Source organism: Pieris napi, chromosome 12 (genome assembly GCF_905475465.1).
Source record: "Pieris napi chromosome 12, ilPieNapi1.2, whole genome shotgun sequence".
NCBI lineage: Eukaryota > Metazoa > Arthropoda > Insecta > Lepidoptera > Pieridae > Pieris > Pieris napi.
In genome coordinates, this window is record NC_062245.1 from 3,939,007 (window position 1) to 3,966,720 (window position 27,714).

Consider the following 27,714-nt stretch of genomic DNA (forward strand, 5'->3'; position numbering starts at 1 on the left):
TAATTGTTGATAGCTTTATTAATGCCATTTCGTAACTATTAATCATTTATGAATGAATTGATGTTATACCGGTCAACGATATCGGCTATAAACGTCACTTTATAAGCACATAAATAATCATAATGACGTGTCGGAAGTTACCGGAACCACGTGCACAGATGTTATTATTATGTAACATTGTTTTGACATTCGACGACACATTTAGCGGACATTAAGTAGATCAATGAACTTGAGCCGTTTGTTACGCAACGATCGGCGTTTGAGTGTGATTTATGCACGGATTATCACGCGATACATTTCAATTTACGTTTCATTCATTGAGATAATGACCGTGTACCACTCATTTATATGCACCTCGTCACATCGATCTCATCTTAGACGTGCGGGCGTTAAGCCCATATCGAGAGTGAACCTGCATTACGTTTTGAAGTCACATACGTGCTGTCTTGTCGAATAACTTAGTATTAACTGGAAGTTTGCGTTCAAGACGAAGGGGTGAAGGGAGTACGTCTTCACCCATTGACGGTTGAAGCGAGCCGCGACACTTTCACTGCTCCGTTATTGCAGTTACTACGCGCCTACTGCACTGGGGCTGCGCCACCCCATGCTCTCCCCTAGCCACCCCGTGCAGGGCACGATAAATACAAGGGTGCCTTTGAAAATTTAGAAACTAACGTTATTCTATCTTCAATGGATTCCGTTGCCCGTCAAAAGAATGAAATTTTAACTGCTCTTTAGAATTCCTAACTGCCTTTAAAGGCCGATTTACATTATCTTAGTGTTTAGGAGAGTGCTTTAGGATAGTACTTTAGTTGAAACATGTAAACGCTACTTGCTTTAGTAAACGCTACGCTAAAGAACTTGCCTTTCAAGTTGTACTAAAGCACTCTCCTAAACACTAAGATAATGTAAATCGGCCATAACAGTTGTACTTGTACTGCATATACTCGTACCACTATAGTAACGTAGATGTTAGAGTTAAGATAACGCGAATGGTACGCAAAGACAATAGATAAATGATTGTAATGCTGTAATCAGTCTTGCGACGGACGCGTTTTAAGTCTAGACGGTCGGTCGTTAAGTGGGACAATGTCAATGGTGAGGGCTCGCCATTATTTGCGTAGACGTGTGGAGGAACGTAGTGACAAGTGTTCGGAAGTTTGTAAACATTGCCGGCCTTGTTCCCGGCCCGTTAGTCACGCACCGGTAATACTTCCACGATAATTACCATACACCGATTGTTTACTCATCTGTGCGAGATAATCGAACGCAAGTTACGTCAAATCTGTAACGCGTTCTATTATTTTTCGCGCGTATGTGTTGATTATGATGTAAAAAAATAACTTAAATTCCCAATTAAGCGTAAACTGTGTCTAGATAAAAATATATTTAGCAAAGAATACAGCGAGGAAATGCTGCCGGCAATAAAGGTACACTGCCACACACAAACTTTTAAATTTGTTTTAATGTACTATTAATTAATTTTTAATTATTATTATTAGTACTATGCAGGTTAAGAATATTATAAATATTGTATACGTATTTTTGCAAAGTGTTACTGATAGTACGGTATCGTAGTGAGCGTGAATTGGAAATATGGAGAAGGCATTTGTTTGCGAGGAAGTCCCTCGTCTATCGGCAGTGATTGATGGCCAATAGATAGTTCGACATTGAACCTGCACGGCCACTGTAAATATGTATAGCTCCAGTGACGTCACGCGCTCTGACGTAATCCTACGTCACGTACTTTTTGTTACATTGCATTCGCCTTATCTTTTATTGGCTTGCGCTACCTGTTGTATGAATTGTTTATTTGTGATCGGCGAAACGCGACTTTATCTTTGATATTGAAATAGATTTCATTATATTTAACGGTATTACACTATTGTGTATGTTATGAATGAAAACGTCGGTCCCAATCCCCGATGTGGGACCTGAATTTAATATAAAGCTTACCTTATTATAAGCGATTGATGTTACTTGAGTTGCTCTCGGGACTAATCTTCTAAGTGCGTAGCGTTTAGGTGGGTAGTTGTAGGAGCCGCCCACTTTGCTATTAAAAATTCATTCTTGTTCCAACGCTTGCTGTAATCAGTCGCGATTGATGTTGGATGTATGATATTCTACATTTAATTGTCAAGAAAGAAACCTAGGTATCAAGTATTTTTTTACGTAATTTCTACGTAATTAAAATTCTTATAGCAGATATAAATTGAAATATATTTATTCTATATAAATAAAAATTCTCGCAAAATATGTTGCAAGCGCTAGGCAAGGCAGACCAGTTCGAGTATATTTTTCTGGGGAATGTTTTTGTGGAGATAATAATTGGAAAAATTTAAAAAACAGTTTTTTTCTGTAATTTTAAACGCGAACAGTATATGGGAGAAAATGTTCCATATGTTGGTATGTAGCTACTAAATGTAGGCTAAAAAAAAAACAATAAGGCGAAACGAAGTTCACCGGGGCTGGTAGTTAACAAAATATTCTTTTCTCATAATGATACAAGTATGAAATAATTTTGTATACAGTGTTATTTGCAGTATACCAAAACGAAACCATTTGTAATCACCTACGGAGCACGAATAGATAGAATAAGAAAACATTTTTAATTGTAAATTACTATAATGCAGTGTGAGAGGGGGGGGGGGGTTCTCCTAGGGAGACCTGGCGCTCCACCCCGGCCCTTGATCTCGATACGGGCGTTACTATGGTAACTCGAATTTATCTCGAATGAAATTTATAATTAACAGTCGTACCTAATACAGTAACCCGTAATGTAACGTAGTGGTAACACAAGAACATAATGTCTTTCGTTAATAGAGACTGTAATAATTTCTTCTTTTATTACATATAGGTGTTTTACACTGCAGTATTTCCGAACCAATTTGACTTAGGGTCCTTCAAGAAAAGAGCGTACCAATTCTTAAAAGGACGGCAGCGCGCTTGCGAGCCTTCTGGCAGTGTGTGTCCATGGGCGGTGGTATAACTTAGCATCAAGTGAGAATCCTGACCGTTTGCCTCCTGTAACATAAAAAAAAATTACTTTCATCAAATACGTTTAAACTTCTTTATTTTTATTTTACTTTTGATGAATAAATTCAAAGACACATAAGAGATAGTAGCTCCTTAAGATAGTATGTTCCTTTTGACATATTGTGATGATTAAATAAATGATGACATTGACAGTTATTAAGTACACAAATAATGGCTTATAATATCTATTAACGTCACCTTTTCTATGCTATCACTATGTCATCTGTACCTAGGTACTCTTAAATCAAACATTTATTCATTTTCCTAAATGTTTTAATGACGAAACAAAACTAGCGAGGGCATTAAATCAAATTCGAGAAACAAGCAGTAGGGGTTGGTTGGCGTCAGCCCGCCTCCGCTCACGATCTTCCCCCCATCTAATCTCCTTTACCCCACCGGGGTCGTGACGTCACGTCGCATTGCTTTTTTGGCAATGAAAAAATAAAGCTTCTAGTCCCTCCCACACTTTGCAAATTAGAAAACCTTTGTAGTTGCACTAACATTGACAAGCTCTCTTTAAGTGCTAACGTCTAATCTAGGTCTCTGGCTGGTTAGTCTTAGAATTAGGACTCAGTCTTGTTCCACCTATTTTTTAGGTCTGGGCCTCAGATATCTGTAGATTTATGAGCCTCCTGTGCCTGACACACGCCGTCGACTTTTTGGGTCTAAGGCAAGCCGGTTTCCTCACGATGTTTTCCTTCACCGTTCGAGCGAATGTTAAATAGACAAAAAGTCCATTGGTGCATTGCGACCTCAGGGTTGAAGGCACTAGGCCAACACTGATGTTGTTAGGAAAATATAACAAGATAAAAAAACACAAAGCAATATACGAGTGGTTCAGTAATAAGTGTTAGATAATATGATTAATCTGCCCGAGGCAGAGATCAGCTGATCGCAGCGTGTCTTTCGTAACTGTTATTAATCTGTGGGCGGTCCTAACAGCTGGATTTGCCCTTTACATTCACGACCCATTAGATTAACTTAATTATTTGAGACACTTTAGTATTATCTAGACCGCGGCCATGAAAAGACGTGTTCTATATATTAGTTTTGATTATCACTGCGTTCCACCCGCATAACAATAAACCCGTATAACACATGATTAGGGGAATATGCTTCGTAATAGTAGAGTCAAGTAAAACCTGTGCGCGTGTTGGGTAAGAGAACGTGTCGAGAGAGGCCACTGTGTATCAGGCTAGTATTTCTTATGTTGCAATGTCGTTTGGTAAGACTCGGCCGCGAGTGAGCGGCGCGGGCGCGTACGCGTGTGTGACGTCATTAACTTTCACCATACTTTCGTCGGTGCGCGCTAAAAAACAGACGACTCCTATTAATACATGCGATGCGTTCGCTCTGTTGCGTTATTGTTTTCTAAATGAAAATGCTTTGATTGTTTCGAGTCGAATGAGCGATTATGATTTTTGATATTACGTGGGTATTGCCAAATGTTAGTAGCGGGTCAATGCTAACATTTTAAGCAAACTAAGTTGTTTCTGCAGCAGTAATAGAGCCATATTCTTGAATGCTTATTTGCGCGACAAGTAAAATCCATTTGTCGCTATCGCCTGTCTAATTAAGCTCTGTCATACTGTTCGAAGCCTCTATTATAGCTCCAAACTTAGGTGAAACATTTGGTAGAGATAATGCAAAGGATAATGTGTTTTATATTAAAGTTATAAGGTTGATATTAAAGGAATACAGTAATTTCAGTGTGACAATTACGGCCCGCCCTCGCGCCGCCGCAATCGATAGGCCTAGCGGGGGAGGGCGAGGGGCGAGCGCGCGGGGCGGGCGGTATCGGTGGTCATTACTTATGCAAAACAGTAACGGTACCACATCAGCACTATCGTCTATGGCTCAATGGGTTAAGACAAAGACAATAATGAGAATTAATAAAAAAAACAATTTTTAAATTTCGATGATGGTTTAAGTTCCAATACAATAAAATAGAAAATTTAAATGTTCTATTTTTGAATCCTGATTAAATTTTCAGCTAATACAAAGCTGTTTAAACGAACTGGCTATAAGTTTAAGCGGGAAAATGCGAGCGTATTTTCTCGTAGGAGGGGCAAATATATAACGCCAGCCCCTTCTCTACATAATGTATACTGGAAACTTGGAGTATTATCACAGACTTCAGTTCAACGGGCTCAGTTATCAGGGCCCACGTCTTTCGAAATTAATATTTTACTTTACGATACGAAAATTTTCTTTACCTTAAATTATATTTGTACGTATTTGTAAGGTTAAAAATTATAAATAAATTTTCTGATTAAACAAAAAAATAGACCAAAAATGATCTCCATCCCCAAGATAGGGTGTTTAGTTTAAATGAAAAGTTCTGATTATAGGCAAAACAATAATTTCGTTTAGCTATTTTATTTTCTGAAACTGACTTGGATTTGGAGCGTTCAAAATAAAAAAAATGTAATTCAATATTTTCTACTGAGTTACAACATATCTAGCGTAATACATAGTTAAAAATATTTAGGTTCAGTATATAATGTAACATTAAAGATATATTCATAATTAAATAAACAAAGCTGTAATACGAATGTCGCAAGCGTTATCAAGCTGTTATCAGACTTCAAGGTGACGGTCCGATGTAACTGATTGCTCGTCGCACCTATCACATTACTAAAAATCTGTATTAAAAATCTTAATATATATATTTCTTGTGTGCGTGTGTATGTGACTGAACTCCTCCTAAACGACTCGACCAATTTTGATGGAATTTTTTGTGTGTCTTCAAGGGGATCTGGGAATGGTTTAGATTCACAAATCAGCCCGCCAGATGTTAAGGGTAGTTCACTCCTAAATTTTTATTTTTTAGACAAAATTTTTAATTTCTATTTTTTTATGATACAGCATTAAAAAATACATACAACCCCTAACTTTCACCCCTCTACGATCAACCCCTATTTTTTTATTATAAATGATATACATGGCGAAACGACGTTTGCTGGATCAGCTAGTATTATTATAAATGTTTAATACACGTTGGAACAATATTGTTGACATTGATAGTAAAAAGTCGATAATGTTGTTGCGCGGGAATCGGTAATTATGTATATGGCCACGTGCTCGGTTGATGTTACCAAAGTTTCCCGATGCGGAGAAAAGTTTGACATGTGAGCTATACCTATAGTATGAAGTCCGTTCGTCCCAGCGTGACTCAACGGCGCCCTCGCGTCGCCCCGTCTACCCCCATGGACAATTTATACCCACCCTCAAGAACATTACCCTCGCTCCCAAACTCCACCTTGAGACGGTGAAATACGATCGAATTTGCAACACTCCGAATCACAAAGCGAAGGAGCAATTTTGCCGAAAACAAACCCTAACTCCAAAGGGATATAGTTTGTTATTTATGAGGCCATGTGACTCACGTGGTTCAAAGCACTGTCTTTGCGAACTAAGTGAGACTAAAAAATTGTGAATAACCTAGGTTAATTTTATATAGAATATCCCCAATTTCTATTTCTGATATCCAAAAGGTTTTTGCTAATTACTATTTCATTTCATAAACTTCAGAAAACGAATTGAGCAGCGCTTATTCAGGCTTTTCTATAATTCCCCAGTTGGCACGATGTTTCGTCTCGAGAGCGTGTGCTCTCTCATCTCCTTAATTCGTCCTTCGCCGCAGCCCCCTTAATTCTCCCTTCCAGCGAAGCCGCGAGGGAGGGTGCTCATTCTCTTGTTAACCGGAGTTGTCCCCCTTATTTATGCCGAGGGTGGCGGGCGCGGGGCGGCGTGGGAGCGGGGTGGCTCTATCGACGTACGCCGTATCTATGTGCTGGTGAATTAAGAGCGAAGTCTGCTTTCATTTTACTTTAAAGCTTCTACGCTCGTGTGCTCGCCTTTCAGCTGGGAGACTTTCGTGTGCTACCTTCGAGCCACTCTGAGCTTTAACAATGCGAAATAAGGTCGAGAACTCGGTGATTAAAACTACCTTCAGTCTTTTATAACTTCGGAGAGGGCGTGGAGGTAGGGTTTTTGTGAGTAGGACTTTTTTGACGTACGTTTTTATGTTTTATTCGGTTGGAATTCGCTAAGATAACGATGTCACACAGGCAAAAACTAAACTAATTTTGCAGGTGTTCTTAGAAAAAATTTGATGCATTTGAATTAATATTAAAAATGCAATTTCAATACAGTTTCCAGCTAATGGCATAAATAAGGCGAGTTAATAGTCCGGGCGGCGAAATTGCTTCAGTAAATTTTAGAGTCGGATAAAACTATTTTCTAAAGTTTGTTAGCGAAGTAGGGAGTGGAGGGGTGGTTAACTTTACGCATAACATCTTCAGAGAAAGTGAAATTTTGCGCAAGTTCGGAGTAATACAACTCAGCCGCACCCCACCGCCCTTTGAGGAGTCGTCGTCTTGTGGGGGCTGTGCGGTCTTAAAACAATTATATGTACTCGAATTTTTGTTTTTAATGTTTCTTATATTGCACTGTGTATCATAAGTGGGGCATATCTTGTTGTATGCTGAAATATTGTCTAAAAATGTTCGACTGGCGGTCTAATCCTTCGGAAAGGGGTTTGAATTAAAAGTTGTATGAAAAATCAGAAGAGCAAAGTACCCTGTGACGGTTGAACGACCTTTGTTAAGGTGTCGCTTTCGGGCAGGTTATTTAGTGCGGGCGGGCGGCAGGGCGGGCGGGGAGCTCGCCCGGGGACAGCCGGGTCGCCGGGCGACGCAACTGGGTCACTCCGGGCCCACCCACCAATTATGTACACGCTCGTTACCGGACACGCGTTTTTCAATCACATCCATATTTAATTGGGCATCACTGCCTGAAAATATCATGTAGCAGTGTATTTTACGAGAATATATAATCTGTGTTTTTTTTTATAGAACAGGGTGATACCGCCGTCCATGGACACTCTCAATGCCAGAGGGCTCGCGAGTGCGTCGCCGGCCTTTTAAGAATTAATACGCTCTTTTCTTGAAGGACCCTAAATCGAATTGGTAGTGTAGGTATAATATACAACATTGCAAATGTCGATTAGAACAACATCTATTTAATAAATAAGTTAGTCTTAACAATATTAAAAAACATGTCGAAACTTAAAGCCTACTTAGAAGTGTCTAGGAGGAAAAAGCTGCAAATTTGTGTTAAGCCTTTAGGCTAGAAGAGCGAAAGTAGGTGAGAAACAAGTACTTAAGCGCTTAGGGAGTTTGGCCGAGCTTTGCGATACACGGAAGTTCTTATATAACTTGTTGCATGGATGCATCGCAAACTTACGGCCCAGGAGTGTGGGGTATTCTTCAGAGTGAATGGGTGTTGTGACCGTTTACATATGGAGATAACACTATCCGCGCTATCACCCTGACCTTTTCAGACCCCTGTCAAATCGGCGGTCTGGATTTGTAAGTCGTTTTATGGCCAGACACAATTCTTGTCTTGACTTGTAAACAAATATTACTGTTTATAGTTTCAATGTTCTTGCTTCATTATTTAAATGGCTTTGATAGTTTATTCTGTAAGTATAACATACGGGTACTGGATCTACTGGTATTTAGTATTGATGAAAAACGTTTCCATGTGAGAACCACATAGTATTCAAGATATTGTACGGTCAAAACTAGACTAAAAATGTTTGGAAATTACCACAAAATAAAATCGTACGCCTAATCGTAAATAAAATAAAAAGCCAAACAAAAAACATAAACAAACCGAGAATCTAGTTATCTGTTTTAGGAAATAATCGATTGTGACGTAATTTTGTATGTAAAGCAGATGGACTGATAAGGATATGTGCGTGACGTCACGTGTAAATGGCGGGTGAGCATATCAAGTGCAACCTTGACATTGGGCATCGCCCTAAGCATCGATTGAACAAAACCATCTCCGTGAGCAAGCAATAATAGTCGGGCGATGAATGAACACATTAGCGAGCGGCGCGGGCGTCATTACGCGCCCCCATTAATCACTGCAACAATCGGCCGATATCTCGCTATTTACAAACGCGGGAGCACGTGTTCGCTCGTACTACGCAGAGTGTATTGACCCATTTAGATAGACTCGACCTTCGCGCGGCCATTGTGAGCGAAAAACATAAAAATAAGTTTTATTGCGGCGTCGTTATGCGTATCGCGGTCCCTCCCGTCACGCCCGACAGCTGATCGCTACGTGACATTTTTATTTTATTCTCTTCCGGGGATTCTCCGAGATGTGACGTCATTATCGGTCCGCTCACGCCCGCTTCCTGATTTATTATCTTAAATGAGCGTGAACCACTTCGCCCTGTGGCTTGCGGTGATTTATGTACTACGTACGCGACTCTAACAATGTCAGTGTCAACTGAAACCGCATTCAAGAGGTCCCATTCATGGAAATGTTTTGTTACACATGCTCAAGATTCATGAGGTTTAAATAGCTTGCGTACTCCCTTGGAACGGTGCAGCTACACACATGTAATTTATTTTAAAGTGCTGCGATTAATTCCAAAATATGTGATGGTTTAAATTCTTTTGAAATAACATTGCGGTCGTTTGATTCTCGTAGCATTTTTTTACCACTTTCAGGAGAATTAGTAACTATAAAACTTAGGTTAGTGAATAATATTTATGATACCAGAGACCTGGGTTTTTTATATAGATATTTTCACGTTGAACAGAACCTATTTGTTATAAATTAATGGAAGGATGTCGCTGTCAGCATCAAAATATCTATTTATTTTATAAAGATCGTGAAATACAACCGTAACTTCATGTCCGATATCCGAACATTTAATAGCTAATATCTCACACACCGAGCTACAGTAAGACGAAAGACAGTCAAGTATAAACGCCGATTTACATTATCTTAGTGTTTAGGAGAGTGCTTTAGGATAGTACTTTAGTTTAAAAATGTAAACGCTACTGGCTTTAGTAAACGCTACGCCAAAGAACTTGCCTTTCAAGTTGTACTAAAGCACTCTTCTAAACACTAATGATAATGTAAATCGGCCTTAAGGTAGGTAGAATACCGTGCCACAAGCGGTCCGACATTCCGAGCAAACAGCGGTTCGGAGAAGCGAATGCGTCATAATTACAAAAAACAAATTTTCCCTTTCATTGCATCAAGTGGCAAGTCGCTCATCATAATAAACGCATAACGCCACGTCTCGCACGCGCCTGTACTGTAAACAATGCATTTCGGGAATACCCCTGCTTTTTATGCCACATTCCTCTGGAATTCCTTTTGTTTGTTTCTTAACGGTTTGAAACTTTTTGTATCCGTCACATTGAAAATGTTTAACCTCGCCGCGAACTTTCGTAACGGTAATACAGCCCATTTCTCCGTACGGTTTTAATTTCAATACTCGAGTAACGTACAATTTCCATGGAATAAACTACTTACATCGTTTTCGAATTCAAGATGTCAAGATTTTTTTAAGAGCTATAATAGCAGTTTTATGTACAATTATTGCAGTTAAATGTCTGAACTAGATAACAAAAAATTATTATCAACAAAGCAAAGAAAATGATGGCTAAAGATAGCATTTTTCGAAACAAGAGTTATAAAATTCTAAACGGAGCAGCAGTGAAATAAAAAGCTCGAAGTAGAAGCTGCGCAAGCGACGGGCCACCAAACAGGATGTAAGACTGGTTGTGCGCACACAGGTCGAGCGCGTTCACATACGTGCACGCATACATACGTACGCGGCCTCGCTCGCTCACGGAAATGTGCGTGCCAGCGACTGGGCGAACTGCCTTGGTTTGCCAGTTTTGCGAATGCTATACCGTGCGACCCGAAAACACTTACTAAATCATGCGTTATATTTTATATATTAAGGCTATTTACGGTCAGTAAAATATTTTGAAATAAATTTTGATAAAAGTTCTGATTTATTAAAATCGTATTGATGATTCCTATGAGTAAAAATCAGCCTTAAAATATGATCCTAAGACGTTAAATAATCAATTATGTATTAAACAAATGAACACCAAAATAACAGAGGCGAGGTAATTTGTCAAAACTGAGAATTGCGATTGCAAGTCATCGTGATCGCGATATTAATCGGAAGCTCGGAAACAATCGAGTTCGAGTTAAGCACGTTTGACTCTATCCTATCTTGATCTAATCTTCAGCCACCTGTAAGCAAGGCGAGCAGCCCTTCAATGAATGGATAATAATCACGTACTCCATAGCTATTCTACAAAAGGAACGGGTCTCGTTAATCGGTCGTTCAATACAATTCGATATTGCGGATTAACACCTTCACGCTATGAATTTATGAATGGAGCAACAAAAAATACTATGTAGATCACTTGTAGTAAATCTTTGCGTTTTATTATCGTGTTTGTAGATTTATAATGGCGCGCAATAAAAACAAAAAACCATAAACTCTTTGTTTACATCTCTCGCTTAGTCTATTCACGATAGTTCACTTCAATGACTAATTAAACTAAAAGCTTTAATTAATTTCGGTATTCAAAAGGACAGTGACTACAAAAAATAGCGTTTGAATAATGTCAAATAAGTAGAAATGTTCTTGTATAGCCCCGCAGCTCGCTTTATACAGAGGCACCCCACGCTATCTACCCCATTTTATAGTCGTCTATAATACAGCGTTCGCTGGAGCGTAGGTAGCTAGCTATAGCGCTAGATATAAGCGGACGGCCGCTACGATGTTATTATGTTGCTTCTGTGTGCGTGCGTGCAGCGACGAGCGCACACAGCAACGGCTGTGCTCCCTCCGCCGCACTCCCCGCCCCTACATCGACCCTCGTCTGCTCGACGACATGGTTAAGCGAGCTCTGAGGCAATGCTGTGCCAGTATCTACTCCTCACAATGCCATAGAAAGTTCGTTTGACTCGCCCTGGTTGCTTGAATTTTCTGTACTCTTTAATTAAACCCAGATATGTAATATTTCGAACACCTATTGATGTACCAGGTATATTTCTTAGTTTTTAATACAAGAAAATATTCTTATTCTTAATTGGTATCTAGAATAAAATCCGCACAGCGCACGGCTAGGTTATAAAATGCAGTATGTGACATAAGCGATAAAATAAACGTCAGACGTTTTCAAGTTTCGAATGGATAGAGCAAGCGACGCGCTGAGCATCAGAAAAAGAACTTTACGACAAGATTAGAAAGAGCGTTCGGTGCGGCAACGTCGCGCGGCCACGTTCCATGCGAGCAGCGACCGGGCGCGGCGCGGCAACGTTTACTCGACGTCATTATACTAAATTTATTTTCATGAGCGCCAGCCAGCGCTGGCGACACCGCTATTTTACTCGTTCTCATACTAGTTGATTCGCTATTATGATGATACTAATGAAAATGTTTTTGTTTAGAGTACATGGATGCTTTTAATTTGAACTCTACATTAGTGAGTAGTGAGTATTCAAAGCGGGCATTGTAAAATGTATTTCAAAGCGATAAATAGTGTTGATAATATAATATAATTTCTTTGTACGTAGTTGACGTTTCTCGGTATTTCGGTATTGCCAAGTTGATGGGATATCGATAAACTAACGCGTCCTTTAGTATTTTGAGTTCCAGCTATATTTTGAAGTCGCTTTTATATCTGAGAGACCCTTGTTTAATTCGAACATCAGTTTTTGGGACCTTTAGTTATAATTATAAATAGTTATTAACATTATCTTATTTATTTATTATTTTGGAATGTCATCTTTTCTGACCCTTTTGTTTCAACAATTTTAAAAATGTCGGTTTTCTTTCAAATGAAATAGTTCAAATAATTACTTAAATATAATGAAAAATGGATTAGGTGTTCATAGAACACACAATGTGCAGTTATTAAAGAGTTATTTCGCATACTACGCGTTAGTCTAATTGAGACAGGTGCGAACGCATCTGCCGCTGGACGTTCGGTTTATTTTTTTCTACCCGAAGACTGCAATACGAAATAAATAATACAAATACTATTCTTGCGAATTATTAATTATGATTAAGTTAATTTAGGTCAAAAACGTATAGAATATAGATTTTTTTATATAAATTCATGATTATTACTATCTACAGTACAATCCCAGTTTTCTTACTTAGTTATAGATAGTTTCTTAGTACATATAATACACAGGGTAGGTAGGATGTAGTTAACTTTTACCAGTTAACGTTTAATGTCGCTGTTAAGAATAGTTTAAATTCGAACAACCCTTACTATTGAAATCGCGATAGAAATAACGTAACTAAGGGTGCTTGTTCGTCTTCGTAATGCTCGTTAAAATCTTTTGTAAAGAAACAATTTACGTTGGAGAATGCGAACGGCAGTTGTCTCGAACAAATCCCACAGTTGTATTCCTAAACACGAATATACCTGGGCTGATCCCTTCTGGGGTGCGCCCCGAGAGCATATTGCGCCCAAAAAAAGGGAAGGGTCGTCGTACAATAGAACGTAACTTCAGGTACCCAGAGTCCGTCACTAAGCTGCGTAGAAATATACTTTTAAATTATATTCTCAATTTGTTATTGTTTCCAAACATAAAGGAATTACTGTGCGATTTATCTACCGACTGCATACTTAATTATAGTCAATAATATTATTTCAACAATTAGGAAAATTTTATTGAGTGTTAACATGTGGATTTTGGTGCGTTACAGGGCTCGGGCGGCGGGTGCGGCGCCAAACGGCGAGCCGGATCCCCGTGCGAGGGCGGCGGCAAGGTCGCGCGCTGGGAAGACTCGATAGCGCGGCTGGAGGCCGTGGCCGCGGGTGCCGGCGGCGGAGAGTGCTGGCGCGGCGAAGACGAGGAGCGGCGCGCATGCCGCCGGCGCTGGTGCGGCGGCTGGTGTGGCGCGCACGACACTATCCGCGCCGAGAACGGCAAGTCCTACCTCGAGTTGGGCGGTGCGGCCGCGCGGGCTTGCTGCGACGGCCGGGCCGCAGGCCGATGCGCCTCGCGCCGTTGCTATCGCGAAAGACGCCTAAAGATGATGAACCTTTGCGCGCTGAAATTGGCGCGATTCCGTCAGACGGCGGATCCCTCTTTACGGCGCTCGGTGCTCGTGTGCAATACTTTGCGCGGCATCGAGCGGGAGATGGAACGCGAGAGCGCCGAGGAGGCGCCTTTCGAACCCGCGGGCGTTGCTGGTGGCGTGACACGCTGCGAGCTGCTGGGTGCGCGAGACCCGGCCGCCGGGCGCGCCACTCCCTTCCCTGCGTCGGCGCCGCCCGACCGAGACTCGGGCTACGGCGACGAGGAACAGCGCAGCATCGACTGGGGCTCCGTGCTGAGCCTGTCCTCCCGCTCTGCGCTCGACCCCCCCGAGGAGACGTGGCCCGACGACTGGGGCTGGAGCGAGGACAGTTTCGTGCGGCTACTGGTGCCGACGAGTTAGTGCAGTGCGCGCGGGCCCGACGCGCCCGCGCCCCCTTGAGCGCCTGTGATAGGGCGGCGGCCGTGCGGTGGCGAGCCGCGCCGAGCTGACCGCCAGCGCGGCGGCGCCCGCCCCGCGACATCTAGTCGGCGCCGCGCCGCCGCCCGGCGACGCGACGCAACGCAGTCAGTAGTTAGTATTATGTAATTCACTATGGGAAGGTGCTAGCTTCGGACGAGACGCGGGACTGTAGCGCGAGCCGTTATTTTTGATAAGTTTATTTCTTTAAGTGAATTCAGAACTGCGACCGAGTGACTTAGCCGAGGACATTTTGTGCTTTAGATCCGGACTCGTGTTAGAAATTTTGTTGAAATTATTGCGTACGATTAGATAAATGCTATATTTATTATGTTAGAAGAGATGATACGATTATTTGAGATTATTTCTGTCTTGATATTTTCTGTAACGTTGAGTCGACCGGCGTGACTATGGGTTGCGTTCTTTGGTCCCCCGTCTGTTGAATTGTGGACTTACTGAGTTCAATTACAGCTATTTATAGTTTCTTACCATACTACTAGTCCACACTTCATCGGAACGGGGTTCGGAGGGGGATGTCAGAATGTGTATGGACATGTGCCGCCATTCGGTATGAGCGTCATGACGCCAAGTGCTCTGCATCAGCTGACTGCAGATGTGAACAATTCAGAACAAACTGTAATTTATTAATCGATAAGTACTTAAGGAATCGATGGACTTTCATTATTTCCGCAACTGATATTTACGTGGCTAGTCGTCAATTATAAAGCCTTAATATAATGAAAGTATCACGACCACACTCGATTGGAATTTGTAAAATACTGTCATGGTTGTACTTAAATCCAGGAATTGCCAAAACTCTGTCCCAACTTACGGCCTTCTAATAGGTTTTACAAAACATTAACTTTTAAGTACATATTATTTTTATTGTGAATATAATTTTCACAACCCTAACTACAGTGACGTACAGTTCCTAATACTTATCGACTATTAGTGAAATTAATTTTCAATCCACAAGTTTCGTAGATTAGAGGGCCGTGCACAGGTCATGGGTTTTACTTGATTATAGACTACTTAATTAACATATTGAAGACACCGAATTATACCAGAGCCATTAGGGACGCTTTGTCGCACCTTATAATTTCACTTATATCTAGAAAAATAATATATCAAACCTATTTAGTATGGAAGGGGCATATAGCAGCTAACATTTTGACGTGTTCGTATAAAGATAAATCCTCCTTCAAGGCTCTGGTATAAGAAACAGCGACAACCCGTCGTTCCTACGAGAGATCTAGTCAAAATGGTGCTATACCATTAGAAGCCAAGTCTTCTATGGCGTGGTGATGAGGCATTCTCTTAGGAGCTTCGGGTTGGAAGCTCGCGTCAAATGGGCATTAGCAGTGGGCAGCAAAGCATTTTCCACATATCAAAGCTAAATTTAGATTGCCACAGGAATTTGTTCATCAGATACATTACTATTAAGTTCAAAAACGTTTTTCTAAGTAACCAATGCTGAGGAAATCCGCTTTCAGACTATCGATTTAATGAAAAATGTATAAATTAGGTAATTTTTGTATCAGATGCGAAATGATTTTGTGGCCCACGCGTTAATCTGTGTGTCATCAGGATTTGCGGTCGGATTTGCTGCGGGAACATCCAATTTAGTTCAGTCGATAATTATTTTTGTATTAGTTATCACTATGAACTGTTTTCTAACCATTCCTGCTGTCAAATGTGAGAGACACCATTGTGTTATGATATAGAGAAGTAATAACTAGATAGAGAATCATACAAACGCTATCGTTAACTCTTGGTGTCTGTCAACTGTCGGGAATGATTAGTCTTCAGAGAAATTTCATCCAAGTTTGTGGTCTTGACGGACCTCTGATGGCACACGCCCATCGCATACACGGAATTGCGACTACATGGACCAAACATACATAGCACGAAGTAATAGAACAAAGTACAAATTCAATAAAATAAGATGCATTAGTGCTCCGGCGCATGTTTGTCCACCGTTGTCAATTAATCTAATATTTGAATTGTGATTCGGTAGCTAATGAGAGAAAACTATCTTAAAATTAGTGTAAATATAAAATTTATGGAGATGGGCATTATACCGCGGTGATACGCGGTTGTAAATAAATTATGTAAATTAGTAATTATATCATTTATCAAATAACAGCTCCTGGTCCTTCGAATTCCGTTTTGTTTAAATTCAAACTTCAATCAACTATAAGAGCTAGCTCTTACAATTGATTGCATGCATTTGAACATATATTCCCTATGTCACAAATATTGCCAGTACTCAAATATATAGTTAGAATTCAAATGAGTTGTGAACTCGAGATGCACATATGTTTAACTGGTTTCCCTTACCTTCCTTAGATTTTCGTTCATATGTCCGTATGATTGGTTGTGATGGTTTACTTAAGTAAGTTAGAGAAATAATCTTTATCACCCTGTACTGATGAAGTGTCGCACACTCATTGATATTAAAACTGTAAGTACTTAATACGTAATTTTTTAATAAGGTGACACAAAATTCTAAACTGTATAAATCCGTATCGATGAATGTGCGATACGAATTACCCAATCTGAATGCTTGCAATCGTGTACAAATTCATTGACTGTCCTGTCATAGTGTACAGTGTGTAAAATATGCATCGAAATTTTGTGAACCCTTCTAGTAATTGTTGATTTAACTTCGGACGTCTAAGAATTTAATTCAATTTCATACTGGCATGAAGCAATTGTGTTGTGAAGACAGCAATAATTATTGTGCGAGTCATCCGTCTAGTCGAGGACATTTCAAAGAAACGTCCCCGGCGACATCATACGTAAACTTTGTAAAAATCGTGTAATTTTCTTAGTGTTTTCATTGCCATTCGTTACCAAATATGACAGGATTTATAACTTGTATAGAAAAATTCGTTAGGCGATAGCGAACTCGATTTCGGACACTCAGGCGCACATCGAATTGTTAACGTTCCTTAATAGAGTTCCGAAATTGTTTCTCTATAATCTAACGTAAAGATAATGTAATATATTGTTTAAGCTGTTGTGTCGGAAATAACAAGAACAGGAATAATTTTGTGAAACAATGGCACAAAGAATGAACATAAATATTATATATATTATAGAAACAGAAATGTGACTATAAGAGCAATTTTTATAATAAATATTTACTGTTGATGAATCACAGCCTTTTATTAACAATCCCAAACTCATTTTTTATTAATTTAGTTAGCCAAATCTGTCGGTTGAATACCATGAAGAGTGCGTTTGTGCTTCCACATATCTCCGGAACGCCTGAAAAGTTAAACAACTTCACATAACTAAAAGAGATAGAGGATCTATCTCTTAAAGAATATGAATAAAAGTGTTTGAACAAATTGTTCAAGATATAGTTGTTTTATGAGTTACATATTTAACAAGGATAATTTTATAAGATTCTATCTATAGGTGTGGTTATACAACAAATAGATGCACTGCTTTTAATAATATGTAATTCAGATTTTGACCTTTCAACATAAAGTAAAGCACATTTAATTTACCAGTCAGTACTTCAGTTCTGTTCAAAACAGTTCTTACCACCACTGCGAGGTTCTAGGTTCAATCCCGTAGGAATTGAGCAGAAGAAGTAATGCCGTGCACAAGAATCAAAGCTAAGTATAACATGAACATATTTTTTATTTGAAAAAAAAAAAAACAAAACTCGTAACTCTAACGGGATGACATTTCTGTTTCATTGTGATATACTATAGGCAGATTGTCTTTTGCCGGCAACGCACTTGCGAGCCTTCTGGCCATGTGAATGTCCATGGGCGGCGACTTAACATCAGATGAGCCTCCTACCCGTTTGCCTCCTATTACATAAAAAAACAAAAGGCAATTAGTAAGATCAGTATGCTTAACGAACCGAAACAATTATAGTTTCGCCGGGAATCAAACCAGGTTTTTGTGTAGTCATGTGCGTCATCCACTAAGAAAATAATTGTATTTAGAAACTAATTGATAAAGTTTTCATTATAATTATTATCTATAATACAACATTTTTTAATAAATAACTACATTACAAATAATCCTAATCGGAAATAATTTTTATCGCATTTAACGAACTTTCATTTAAATTATACATTGAAAAATCGTTTCTTGATTGTGTTGCTCTGCAGCCAAGCAAATACTGTGCAAACAAAACCTCTAGATAAAATAATACTTCGATATATCTACATACCAACCTAGAAGCTAATAGAATTTAGGTATTTACCTGAAAGCCGTCCCGCAGACATCGCATTCGTGAGGCTTCTGACCGGTGTGAATAAGTGTGTGCACGGTCCGAGCATAGGGTCGACGGAACGCCGCGCCGCATATGTCGCAAATGTATGGCCTAAAAATGGTTCCACAAGTCCATAAGATTCGGAAACTTATTGCTAAGTCTAATCCTGGTAAATTAGAAATAAATCAGTGGCGCTACAACCTCTTTAGGTCTTGGCCTCAGATTTCTAAATCTGTTTCATGATCATTTTTAAATCTAATAGGCAAGTAGGTGATCAGCCTCCAGTGCCTGATACATGCCGTCGACTTTTTGGGTCTAAGACATGTCGGTTTTCTCACGATGTTTTCCTTCACTATTCGAGCAAAGAAAGTCCTTTTGTGCACAGCCGGGGATCGAACTTACGACCTTAGGTATGAGAGTCGCACGCTGTAGCCACTAGGCCAACACTGCTCTGATCCCAGTCCACTGAATGTCAGTGTTGCTGGTGATAGCAACTTAAAGCTGAGTTGGCCCCATTTTTGATTAAAGTGATTGTGTTTGAATTTATTTTATATTAATTGTGTTCTATGATTAAATAAAGTTTTTTGTTTCTTTTTTCTTCTTTCATTTTGGAGTTTTAGGCTGCTTAGCCTAAGCGTAATGTTCTGGTCTCCAATCTGCGACTTTTACCTGACAGTGTCCTTTCTAAAGCTGGAAAAAATGGATTAGTGATACCACGGCATCGAAAAGTGGAATCAAATCGGGCCTCGTAACCCACCAGAGGAAAAATTACCTATTGAAGTCCAATGGGGAATCGAACGCGATACTTTATGAAACCGCTCAGCCTATATATATATTATATCACATTTGCGGAGTATATATTAGGTTGCCATGAATTTTTTTGAGATTTAATTCATTTATTAAAGGTTTAATTTCACTATATTCGCAAGCGATGACAGTTATTATTATCCCAGTCCGTATTCTTAAATGCGATTTACTTTAAGATAAGATTAACTTTTAGAATGCTGGCCTGAAAATTTTGTAGTTAAATTGAATTAATTAGATCGTAATACATCTGTAGTGTTTTTGAAGCTTCTAAAGACGCATCTTTCGCACAACTATGAGAGAAACTGAGTAGTTAAACTTATTACGTAACGTAAAAGTCGGTTTGGAATGAACTTTGGTATAGATTAGAGTTATTTTAACTAACTTCATGAAACACGAAGGGGAGGTTTACGTGTAATTTTTAAAAATGCTGACATCCAAATCAATTCAGCGATTTAGGCGTAAAAGCGTTACAAACTTTCTCATTTGGTAAGTGAAATTGCCTCCAGCGCTTATTTGGAGCAATGCGGTAAGCAGTTTTGGGGTTTGAGTCCCAGAGATGAAAAAGTTTTACACATAAATGAACTATCCTTGAAATATTATTTCGTAATAATATTTCAAGGATAGTTCATACTTTATTTTTGACTCGTGTCAAAAATAAAGTAAATTACTAGATTAGTTATTATTCAGAATTATTTTTATTGTGGTTAAATTATAATGAATAAACTCAAAATTCTCAATTATAATGAATAAATTCACCACTCAGAATAAATATCGCAATACAGCGAGGAAAATATACTGCCAGTGTACATTGCCACACGGATAAAACTTTTTAAATTTATTTTAATTTTCTTTTTATACATTATTTTTTTTATTTTTAGATTAATGAAATTGTAAATACTGTATATTTCATTGTTATGTTTAGGTTTTAATAAACATTTATTAAAATTATCTCTAAGTATCATATATTATATCTAATCCCAAAATATTAAAATTTAATGAAATCGCATATAATTATTTATGTAGGTAATTAAAACTACTATTATTTATTACGTACGATACAAAACAAAATTATGTTCCACATTCAAAAACTTTGTTTCGCGGTCTTCAAGTTGATGTACAGGTGGCGCCATCTCTGTCGTATTATAAGAACTAACTTAGGAATTTCCTTTGGTTTTACCGTAAGCATTCGGTAGAGGTACTTTTACAGGGACAGCGAGCGAACGAAGATAGAAAACGGGTTTTATATATTTTTAAAAATAAGTTTTTATGTTATAGGAGGAAATAAAAAAGTATGGGAAACATACTATACTAGAACATAATATTAGGAACTAGAGAACAAGATTTTTACTGGTTAGTTCTGGGTTTGATTACTGGAAAAACAATAATTTAGCTTTGTAGCTTTCTCTACTTTTCTTGTGTTTATGGGGTATCAACGCGGACAAGATATTGTTACGTAATAGTTGAATGGTAGTGAGTTAAAAAAAAGTTAAAAATAAGGAAAGGTTACTAAAATTGAAACCGGGCCGATTTAGATTAATTTTTTGTCTTGTATGGATTCAGTCTGCGATCCACCAGAACCTAGGTAATCTTATTTTTTTTAATAGAACAAGCGGCAAACGGGCAGGAGTTAACTGCTACTGCCGCCTATGGACACTCTCAATGCCAGGCTCGCGAGAGCGTTGCCGGTTTTTAAGAATTGGTACGCGGGTTTCTCGAAAGAACCTTAAGTCGTGTGGCCTTAAACTGACGCCAGTAGAAGGTGTTTCTTTAGTTAACACAGATGATAACATAACTTTGAATTATTTTTTGATAGTTTCACGATTAAGCGATCCAATTTAGGCTCAGTTACGCCTAAGGTGAAAACGTACTGGCTAGTTAATTCAATGCATATCTACCATTGACGAATCACGAAGCAGTTCAGTTTAGGTCATGGTAGGCCCTATGAAAAACTGTTTAGGGCAAATCTTTATAGCAATCGCTTTAAGCAGGTTTTATCCAGTTTAAAGAATTGCCAATTCAAAATGTATATTACGAGGGATATTTCCTGTAACTCACAGATAATATGCCACCTCACCGGTCACAGCTCTATATAAAACTGTCTGGTTCATGAACGCAGTCTAAATGAGGATTTCTATAAATTCGACCTGTAAATACCAGCTAGATACACAAAAGTGCATTGCTAGATTATTTTACGATATTTGTAGACAATAATTTAGTAATTCTAGCCTTTATAAAAGTTGAAATGGCTGGGGTCACGAGGTTCAAGATCGAGAGGCCGGCCTTGAGCTGGATGGGCAGATGATATTGGGATGATGGCTGGAAAGTTATGGAATTCCTCGGCGGCTTTTACCCGTGGACTACTACGTTTATTAGATATTTGTAGTGTAACTTCTTGCGTATGAGGGTAAAATTTTTATGGATGAAACGTCACGAAGATGTGCAGCGTTTTTGTCGAAGAAAAGGGAGAGAGTGATTGAGAGAGAGTGAGAAGGGCGAATTACCTTATAGAAATTCTATTTTTAAAATTTAAATTTCGTAAAGACAATTTATGAAATATTAGTAATACATATATATGTAATATTTTATGCAAAATAATTTATTAACATCCGAAATGACGAATTGTAAATTAAAATGCCACGTGTTTTTATTATCGAAGAAATATATTTAAAAAAAATCTATAATTTGTATTAATTTTCGACACTTTTAATATTTTAATGACAATTAAATTCATTAAATTCCTAACATATCTTCCTTTTTTCCTCCGTCTAAGTCTCGGAAATCTAAAATTTTAGATTTGTATAAATATGAACAAGACTTCAAAATTAGTTTGCCTAAGAAGTTTCACTTCTGACATGTGTACTTTGTACGCACGCACTTTTTTTTTTACTTAACATATGTACTGTTAATGTCTAGTGTTTTATGGATTTAAATAAAGGTTTATCATTAAAAGAAGTTTTATTTAACCTAATTTAATTTTAAAATTAACATCGATTCTACTAACAAAAAAATTACTATTTCCATTATGTAGACAAATTAAATGTCACACAGTTATAAACAAAACTAAGATGGCTTGTCTTAGTTGGCGGAATCTATGCACCTGTAATTAGCTTACCTCTGGTCAGTATGAATCCTGGCGTGTTCACGCAGGCGTGCAGCTGCAGTGAAGGTCTTAGGGCAGGCGTTGCAGGCGAATGGCCGCTCGCCCGTGTGCGTGCGTCGGTGGTCGTCGCGCTCCACCTGCGACCACCCTTACACTTAATATAATATAAACGTTATGACAAAAAGTCTAAACGAGTACACCTTATAACAAATAAATAATGTGTTTTAAGAAAAGTACTCTTTCTCATATGGTGTTTACGCTATGATGAAATGATCATTAATTAATTTATTAACTAGCTGATCCGGCAAACATCGTTTTGCCATGTATACCATTTATAATAAAAAATAGGGGTTGATCGTAGAGGGGTGAAAAATTAGGGGTTGTATGTTTTTTTAATGCTGTATCATAAAAAAATACAAATAAAATTTGTATCTAAAAATTAATAAAAAAATTAGGGGTGGACTACCCTTAACATTTAGGGGGATGAAAAGTAGATGTTGTCTGAATCTCAGTTATACATTGTTACACAGTGCATATTGCACCAAAATTTCATGAGAATCGGTCAAGCCGTTTCGGAGGAGTTTAACCACAGACACCGCGACACGAGAATTTTATGTATTAGATAAATCAAGACCAATTTATTTTATATGAATAAGGTATATGGTTTATATGAAACTTATTTGACGCGAATTTATTTTGTCGTCGTCGGCGAGAAAAAATTAATTCTTTAAAATTAATTAGTTATTAATTCATCTATCGCTTCCAATCCAAAAATTCGTAAGATTAATTAGATTAATTGCTATAGGTTATACCGCAATCAAACATAAACTTATGTTTACGGTTTTACCTTGCCAAAAAACTTGAAACAAAAAAAATATAAAAATGTATTTTATATATTTTTTTATTTCAATATCTGGGGCTGACACTGTACAAGGCCTGGGTGCTTTCTGGCATTCTGGCCGAGGCTGTTAAAGCTGAAGGTTTGGTTGCAGAGATTTGGTCGGTGCCGGGGTTCGCAGACTTAATATGGCGTAAGTGTAAGCTGTGTCATCATATAATTGGGTCTGCCTATATCTTATAGTGCAAAATATGTTTAAACAGCAAGTTAAAATGCAATCCTGTTGGCCTATATGAAATAAATAAATGTTTAAAGAACTATATTTCTCTTTAAAAAAATGTATTTCTTGTCACATGAGAAACTTAATATATACGAACGAGATACACGTCGCCATCAGACAGCCTAATTTTAAGGTAAAATAGGGTCATAAATAAGCAAAAATAAATAAAAATAAAAAAAATAGTCAAATAAGTATATTCATACTTTCACTGTGTGACTGACACAGTCACACAGTGAAAGTACTACTAGTACCCCTTATACTAATTCTAGAACTTTAGTCCTCATACTTAACAGGTAAAAGGAAGATTTGTGCTTTTGAGAAAACTGAGTTCCCCGCGCTAACTGCATGGGATAAACCAACGTGCATTGATAACAGTATAAATAACTCCTTTACAATGCATTTGCAAGAATTAAGGTTTTATGTTTCATTGTTTTATTCGTCATACAATTATCAAAATCACAGGCAAAAATCGGAAGTATATTCACTACCATACTATTAAATCGTAAATTTTTTTGTTTTTCACGATGTTTGATGGCTGCAACCATATTCACTGATTTAAGAAGGATAGGGATTTTATTATTACCAATATTATTATGTTGGGTAACTGTTTTCTTTGTGAGCAGTGTTGGCCTAGTGGCTTCAGCGTGCGACTCTCATCCCTGAGGTCGTAGGTTCGGTCCCCGGCTGTGCACCAATGGTCAGTGGACCTTCTTTCTATGTGCTCAACATTCGCTCGAAGGGTGAAGGCTCGCCTTAGACCCAAAAAGTTGACTGCGTGTGTCAGGCACAGGAGGCTGATCACCAACTTATTAGATTAACAAATGATCATGAAACAGATACAGGGCTGTGGCCCAGACGTAAAAAGGTTATAGGGCTACTGATTTTTTTTTTACCTGTTCACTTTAGCCCACGATCGATTCATGATCCTGGTACACTTTTGCCACTATCACGGATCATTAAGCCAAGTCTTATCTTGTAGAAAACTGCGGGTTATTCTTGCCGTATATATTACTTCTTTTGATGATATAAATATATTATCACTATTATTATTATAATTATTAGTGATCCTTTTAAGGTTCCAAACATGGTGAACATTATATATACTAAATAGTACTGTGTATGTGTATACTAACCTTAACTTTGAAAGCCTTAGGACATAGATCACATGGATAGGGCCGTTCTCCAGTGTGCATTCGCATATGGATCGCGAGGTGCCCTGACTGGTTGAAGCGACGCCCGCATATTTTGCAGGGGAAACCCTGGAAAAGGTATTTCTGATGTATGGAGTAAGTAAGACTTTTGTTAGTAATAATAATTAATATTTTAACTAAATCATTTAAATAAAATATAGTATTGGTTCCGCGTTGTTATTGTAGATTGTAGATTCTAAAGACAGTTGAGTAGTATTAGTAGTAGTACGATTTTTTAGATTATAAACAATACCAGCATAGTGTCTTCAGCGTGCGACTCTCATCCCTGAGGGCGTTGGTTCAAACCCCGCTTGTTCAATGGACTTTCTGACTAATCGCATTTAACATTCACGTACGGTGAAGGAAACGATCATGAGGAAACATACATTAGACCCAAAAAGTCGACGTTGTGACTTGTGTGAAGGCCCTACACACCTACTTGCTTATAAGAAAAAAACAAATGATCATGAAACAGATCGTAAATGAGAAGCAGACAAAAAAGGGTGTTGTGCCGTTGTTATCTTTCCTTTTTATGTTATAAGTATAGATAATTATTTATTTTAATAATTTCAAATATGGACCAGCAACGTGTGTTTAAGTGTTGTGTCCCTTTTTTTATCAGGCGTTATGTTTTTCATATATATTTGTACTTTTACTTACCAAGAAACACGATTGTGTGTATTATTTATATACCTGAATAAAAAAATCACCCAATAACTCGTGTATATACTGGTGTGACTGTAATTTATTTGAATTAAAATGTATCAAACGTCGACATTTACGCGGGGTGTTCAATATATAGTGATCATTCGATTCTCTTTGGAAAGAAAAAAAATACTGGCAGACATAGCCCAGACATTTAATAAAAAAATAATAATAAAAGCAATCTATTCACTTTTGTTATTTAAAAATAGAAGTCATTTGTTTGCGTGTCGGAACGTGGTCTTAAAAATGGATAAAATTTGTGGAGAGTGCTCGCTGAGAGAAAATTGAATTGCTCGGAAGTTAAGATTAGGATAATTAGTTATTTAACAAAATTGCTTTCTTAAAATAATAGTAATTCTAAAGCACCGCGAAGACAATAATGATATCGATGACAGGTTACTTTAGTTATTGCACGTGCAGCGGATTAGGCGGCTCGGGTTTTATTGGTAGCTGATTCTAGGTACGCGGTACCTGCTACTACAAACGGCTGCTTGAAAGAGCATGATAAGGGGTTCATGCTTCTTCATATTCTTCGGTTGTGCGATGATGTGCTGAGTTCAAGCAAGAAAGAAGTATATTATTCCACTAACGACGTATAAACAAAATAGCATTAATAAAAGTTACTTGCGCCATGCTCATGATCACTTTTTATTGAATACACCTAGTATGGACCTAGCAAGCAGTTGCATGGTAAACTGTTAATGTTTGGTGTATATCTATTATTTTAGATTTTTTTACTAATGTATAATGTGTTATAAGTATAGGAAAACTGAGGCGTAATAGAAGTTCACGCATGCATTCTAGTAGCAAGACCTCAAAAATGACAGCGCATCAACGACACATGCCACGAGCATAGAGTATTTATTGTGGAAGAAAAAATAACAATGGAAACTCCTTACAACATTTGATATTCTGTGTATAAAATATGTCATTGTAAAGTCGTTCGTAATTCAAATTTGATATCGACATAGGGAATTAACTCACGGGTTTGATAACTTTATGCATTTTCTTGTGGGTATGAAGAGCGCACATGCTGCCCAAAACTTTATCGCATTCTTCACAAACGTAAGCCATTAATGGAGTCCCTGGGGGTCGGTCTTCTCCCCTTTTGTGACGGTATAGCTCCCTGCAACCCATATTCTTGTAGGCTTAATAATCATTTTTATAATGCGGTAGGTATGGGTCACAAATAACCAAATTGTATGCGTGTTTATTTATTATGAAAATAGGTAGGTACAGATTATTACATTGGGTGGTCTACTTGAGGTTTAGTCTCATTATTATTGAAGCTAAAAATAAAAGATAAAAAATAGTTAAGTATTATTACCATTCAAAGTTATAAGGCGATTAATAATTTAAACGAATCTTAATAAATGGCGTTTATACGCACTCTTTTTCACAGTATAGATAGACGGAACTATAGATAGTTCTAAATTTTTTAATTTCTAGGCGAAGCTAGAACTGTACGGCACCTGGTAAGATGTACACAAGCAATATGTAAAGCAAAGCAATTTTCTTAATTTAGCCCAGACATATTTTTTAACCTAATGCATGCTTCAGTATTATTTATTTTATTTTACGATATAAAATATAGGGCCTAACGCTAATAAGCGATCTGTTCCAGTCAACCTTTATAATAGAAAACAAACATATAAAAATGATTTAAATGAATATTATGATTAATACGCAGTTGTGATAGATGTTTCAATGAAAGTACATATTCTAATTAAGCTACATACCTATTACCAAAGACTTTACTTTAATTGTTTGTGCTATTACAATTTTCTACAATTTCGTTTAGACGCATTTTTTTGCTTGCGATCCTTTTATCAAAATTCTTATATTCGGGAGTCATTAATTTTGGTTATTATTACCAGTAGAGAAGATTATAATACCTTGCAGTAGCAAAAAGTTGATTACAAGACCCACAATTCCACATTTTACTGTCCGAGCTGCGTTTATACGTGCGATGAGGACGTGTTTCTCGATGGCTGTCTTCGTGGTTCCTCAATTCGATTTCAGTGGGAAACTCCTGTCCGCAATATGTACAGGACAAGTCCAACGATTCGGGGGGTGTTTGTTCATTCTTAAAAAGAAATTATGTGAGTGCTATTATAAGTTAGGGCTGAAAAATCCGTTGACTAAAAATCCTTGAAAAG

General features: G+C 38.0%; 2 protein-coding genes across 8 annotated transcripts in view; one reads left to right on the forward strand and one right to left on the reverse strand.

Annotated features, from left to right (window-relative positions):
• LOC125054878 overlaps positions 1-17,555 on the forward strand; it is a 36,072-nt gene extending 18,517 nt beyond the window's left edge. For both annotated transcript variants that reach the window (XM_047657023.1, XM_047657024.1), the window contains one exon: positions 13,601-17,555. In XM_047657023.1, the coding sequence (XP_047512979.1) occupies positions 13,601-14,338 (738 nt within the window). In that variant the 3' untranslated portion in view covers positions 14,339-17,555. The remainder of the gene's footprint in view (positions 1-13,600) is intronic.
• LOC125054873 (zinc finger protein 239-like) overlaps positions 17,548-27,714 on the reverse strand; it is a 33,967-nt gene continuing 23,800 nt past the window's right edge. For all 6 annotated transcript variants that reach the window (XM_047657015.1, XM_047657012.1, XM_047657014.1 and 3 more), the window contains 6 exons: positions 27,451-27,641; positions 26,540-26,681; positions 24,794-24,919; positions 22,555-22,679; positions 18,627-18,746; positions 17,548-17,668 (listed from right to left, as the gene is read on the reverse strand). In XM_047657015.1, coding sequence (XP_047512971.1) covers positions 17,599-17,668; positions 18,627-18,746; positions 22,555-22,679; positions 24,794-24,919; positions 26,540-26,681; positions 27,451-27,641 — 774 coding nt within the window. In that variant the 3' untranslated portion in view covers positions 17,548-17,598. The remainder of the gene's footprint in view (positions 17,669-18,626; positions 18,747-22,554; positions 22,680-24,793; positions 24,920-26,539; positions 26,682-27,450; positions 27,642-27,714) is intronic.